Genomic DNA, 4,561 nt, shown 5'->3' with positions numbered 1-4,561 from the left:
GTTAAAGTAAGCACTTTTGATCTCGTGAGAGAAAAAAAATAAATTAATCAGAAAAAACACAAAATTTCATCAAAATCCTAAAAAAAGTTGTACCAGGCATGAAAAAACAACCATAATAATTAATTAAATAACATAAACCGCAAAAAATATACGTCCAAATGTGAGTTACCATTAAATAATTTTTATTTTTACAATTTTGCTTAAATTTAATAATCAGAATTTGAAAAATATCCGATAGAGATAACAAAAAAAGGCCAACTTTTAATTTAACAAATAATAAAGGACCAATACTCAAATAATATGATGAATCTACTTTAAAAAAGGATCATTTTTGTTATTTTCTCAAAATCTCAATCTCAAAACTGATTAGTCAACCACACAATCTCCAAAAATTGTAAGGAATACTAATCAATCGCACAAAAATATCTAAAATATCCACTCATAGCTGGAACATATTATTCAAAAATCCACTTGACATCTAATGTTGCACTGTCATTTGTCATCAAATTTCCAATTTCTTCTAGAATTGTGCCATCAAATTTCAAAATTCCTTATTTTCTTCCTTTTCCACTAAGAAATTTAAAATTCCCACCCGCTCATCCCAAAAAAATCGAAGAATAATTCTTTTTAAATGGACAAAAAAGAAAGACAAAGTCAAACAAATTGAAGTATTAAAAATGGTCCTTTTACTACTTTTTTGGCCCCAGAACACTAATAATAAGTACTTTCGTGACTCGGCACAAAATTTAAAAAAGAAAGGAAGACTTTTAAAATTTGTGGTTTAAAATAAATGATAAAAATTTGTGTGGCTCTAAATCATTTCATTAAGGATAAAATAAACATTTTATAATTAAATTGTTACTTAATATAGAAATATATCGTTCTTTTTTAAACTGACTAAAAAGGAAAGTAAGTCACATAAATTGGGACATAGGAAGTAACAAATAACAACAGAAGTTTTGTACTACATCAGAAGCATAGATTCCAATCTAGAAATTATACAAAGGATCGAAAATGGTACAAGAGAAAGAAAAAAATGCCATTAATAGTCTGAAGATGTCTGGCTAGTTTTCTTCAGGCTTTCTGCAGAGAATCATATGCATAGGACTAAAAATCCCTTTATCGCCACCTTTAGCCAAATAATCAGCTGTCTCAACCAACATCTTGTGCACATCTACTGTACCCTTAGGCGCAATTCCAAGCCAAGAAAGCACTGTAACCACAATATGATTTCTCCAATAAGCAATTTTCCCCATCTGCAGCCTCGTCCACCATGGGTTCGATGGTGGCTTAGCTAAATCTTTCTCATCAACAACTTCGAATCCCACTTTCTTAGCAACCTGAAATATATCACTATATTTTCTCAATCCAGGCAAGGCATCTCCCCTTTCAATACCATGAATAATCTCCACATGTTCGGGATCATCCGAATTGAACAATTCAGTTGTAACCCATTCATATGAAACGTACAGGGATCCGGGTTTTAATACCCTGTATATCTCTCTGTACACTTCTTCGAGTTTTGGTGCATGACATGTTGCTTCAATTGAATAAACACCATCAAAACTGTTGTCATCAAAAGGCATTTCTAGAAAATTCCCACACACAACTTCACATAATGAGTCAAGCCCCGCTTTCTTATTGTGGAGTCGAGCCCTATTTACTTGATACTCGTTAATAGTGATGCCAACAATATTAGCACCTGAATGGGCAGCGATGGCTCGCATAGGCCCGCCAACCCCGCAGCCCGCATCTAGAACTCGGGCTCCGGGTTTTACACCTAACAGATCCACAGCCCTCTCTTCGTGAATGCGCGTGCATTCACGATCAGATTTTCCAGGGATAGAAGGGGAAAAATGAAAAGATTGACCCCATCCCCATTCGTAAATATCAGTAACGAGATTGTAGAAAGTGTCTACAAAATCAGGGACATTTTCGGTAGTTTCGATTTCTTTAGGACGACGGAAGAAAGACCAGTATTGTTTGTATTTGTCTTGAACGTTCTCTTTGGCGATAGAACCACCGGAGAGTTCGACAGCGCGTTTGCCCTTTTGCTCGGCGGAGCCAAGGATGCATACGAACCAGTAGAGGCTAACGGCGATAAGAGAAGCCGTGGCGAAGAGAGCTAGAGAATCCATAGAGAAAAAAGATGAGAGTATTTTGAGGAAATGTGAGTCGAAAAGCAGCCTATTTATCAAAGAAGGGAAGTGGCTTTGGACTGCGACTACACAAATAATTTGAGATATTAGATAGTTTTTAGATTATTTATTCTATGAGATTAATACTATAATTATGAGATAAGTCATCCATATGATATGATATAACTTGTTTCATAATAATTAATTTCGGAATAATTTATTTCCAACCAATAATGATGGTTAGTGAGAGTCACGTAACAAAGCCTTCAGATCAGTTATTTGGTGTCAGGGGTACAGTTGGCAAAAAGAAGACTACGTATATCATTGGAATATATTGGAGTTTTGAGTTCATGGAAAATTCTTCAAGTTGGAATACTAAAATAGTTTGTGAAAATTGGAAACTAAACATAAAACAACAATAATGTGACCATTGTAATCTCGAAAATTCACAAACTAGTCAAACTTGAAAATATTTGAGTATAAGATTTACAAAGTCTAATAAAATTTCATGATCAAACGAATTTTTGAAGGTAATTTTTAAAATCTATGGTCAAACGCTAGCTTGAAATATAAATTATTTTTCTTTTAAAAAAAATGGCTTTAGCATATATGTGTTGTAGGTGTGCGTGATCCATATAAAAAATATATACTTACAAGACATGAATATATATATATTTAAACAATATTGTGTTTGAATTATAAATTAAGCTTAAAAATTAAATAGAAAGTTACTAAAAATGTTGATCGTGGTAAATAGTTTAGTGCTTCTTGCGTCTGAAATGCTGAGTTAAATACATGAAATTAACTGTTGAGAAAAAAATCATGTGACTAAGAAAATTAATTTACATAGAGAAAAATAAGTATGACTTGTTCAATATGAGAAATAAGCACTTTTTGGTATACAGTCAGAAGCAAAAAGTGATTGTATTCCAATTTAAATGAATACAACATAATTGAAGAGGAACAGAGTATATTTGATCGATTTTGCGTTTTTGTATTCGAATTTGCTTGGCTTTCGATTTTGTAACAACCAGAGTGTAAATTTGCAACAAAAAGATTTTTAGGGAGTGATTTCAGCTAATTTACTATAACAGAAAAGATCAGTTCCTTGTTTCAAGCAATTAGTTAGTTTGTATTTGTAATTTTTTTCTCCGCAAAAAAGTACAACAAATACAATGTGTAGCAAATCAAAGTGTAATTGGGAATTGTAATCAAGGTATGTTATCTATATATTTAATAAAGCTAGATATAATCAAGGTGATGTGGCACCGGCCACCATTCATATATATCTTTATTCTCCTTTTTTTGAATTTTTTCCATTAAACAATTATACATTTAATAATTAAATAAATTATCATATTTACTATATCTAATAATGTTTCACGAGTTACAAAAAAAAAACTTTATCTATTTGCATTCTCTACATAAATATTATATCTTCTCAACTTTCTTTTACCTAATTTTTCATGATTAATCAATCTATAAATAACAATCCTCCAAATATGGACAAATTAATTAATAGTATGTATAAGAGAAGCCCAAAGAACGCCATAAAAAAATATATAAAAAGAAATGATTTTCATTTTCCCAGGGTGGTTTTTGGTTATAAAATATCGTCCAGTTTAAGTAAATAAGAATAACAAATATTGTTTTCAATTAAATACTTAATTTTCTTTCTATGAATCTAGAAAACTTTTGTTATTTTTCGTAACATAAACCTAAAAGTCTTTATACTTAATTTGTGCACAAGAGGAAATTTTTTCACTTGAATCATATTAAAAAGAACGTCAATCAAGACGATTCTAATGAAAAAATTACATTTGTAATCCGTTTATTTAATATATATAATAGTAATATTTTTATGACTCCGCAAAGCGCGGCTATGTTTACTAATAAGAGAATAAACAATTTGAACTCCATAAAGCCAAATCTAATACTCAACAAATATATGAAGAGTAGTAGTTTTTTTACACTTTTTAAGTCAAAGTTCGTCAACATCTTCAAATATATTTGTTAAGAAATTGACTAAAACTAACTTCAAAAGCTAGCTCATGAGGTACGAAGTGCGGAGGATTGTTCAAACAATGTAGAACACTTAACAAAAATCAATTATCATTTTGTTGATACTGTCAAAAACTATTTACAGAAAGTGTAGGTGGCTCACCCACCAAATATGTACATAAACCTCTACATACACCCAAAGATCTAGCCAACTATATACATAATGTACACTCTATCTTACACCAAAAGTATAAAAGAAGCAAAAGTCAACGCACGACCCTCAGCAACTGACTCTCTGCTCCTACAAAAGTTCAATTTCTTTCCCTCCACAAATTAACTAGTTTCCTTCTTTTCAATCACACCGGAAACTCTACTATAATAAGGACAAAAAATGAGAATAATGGAGGAAAGTAGCCTGAAAG

The 4,561-nt window shown here is 31.4% G+C and overlaps 1 protein-coding gene across 1 annotated transcript; it reads right to left on the bottom strand.

Moving 5' to 3' along the window:
* Positions 1–938: 938 nt before the first annotated feature.
* On the bottom strand, positions 939–2,341 carry LOC102589166 (24-methylenesterol C-methyltransferase 2-like). Its single transcript, XM_006360831.2, has one exon. The coding sequence runs from the start codon at positions 2,136–2,138 to the stop codon at positions 1,065–1,067; it is 1,074 nt and encodes a 357-aa protein (XP_006360893.1). The 5' UTR covers positions 2,139–2,341; the 3' UTR covers positions 939–1,064.
* Positions 2,342–4,561: the final 2,220 nt, after the last annotated feature.

The sequence above is a fragment of the Solanum tuberosum genome, unplaced genomic scaffold (genome assembly GCF_000226075.1).
Source record: "Solanum tuberosum cultivar DM 1-3 516 R44 unplaced genomic scaffold, SolTub_3.0 scf00336, whole genome shotgun sequence".
NCBI lineage: Eukaryota > Viridiplantae > Streptophyta > Magnoliopsida > Solanales > Solanaceae > Solanum > Solanum tuberosum.
The sequence above is the reverse complement of the archived record's forward strand: the minus strand, read 5'-3'. Positions and strand labels throughout refer to the sequence as shown.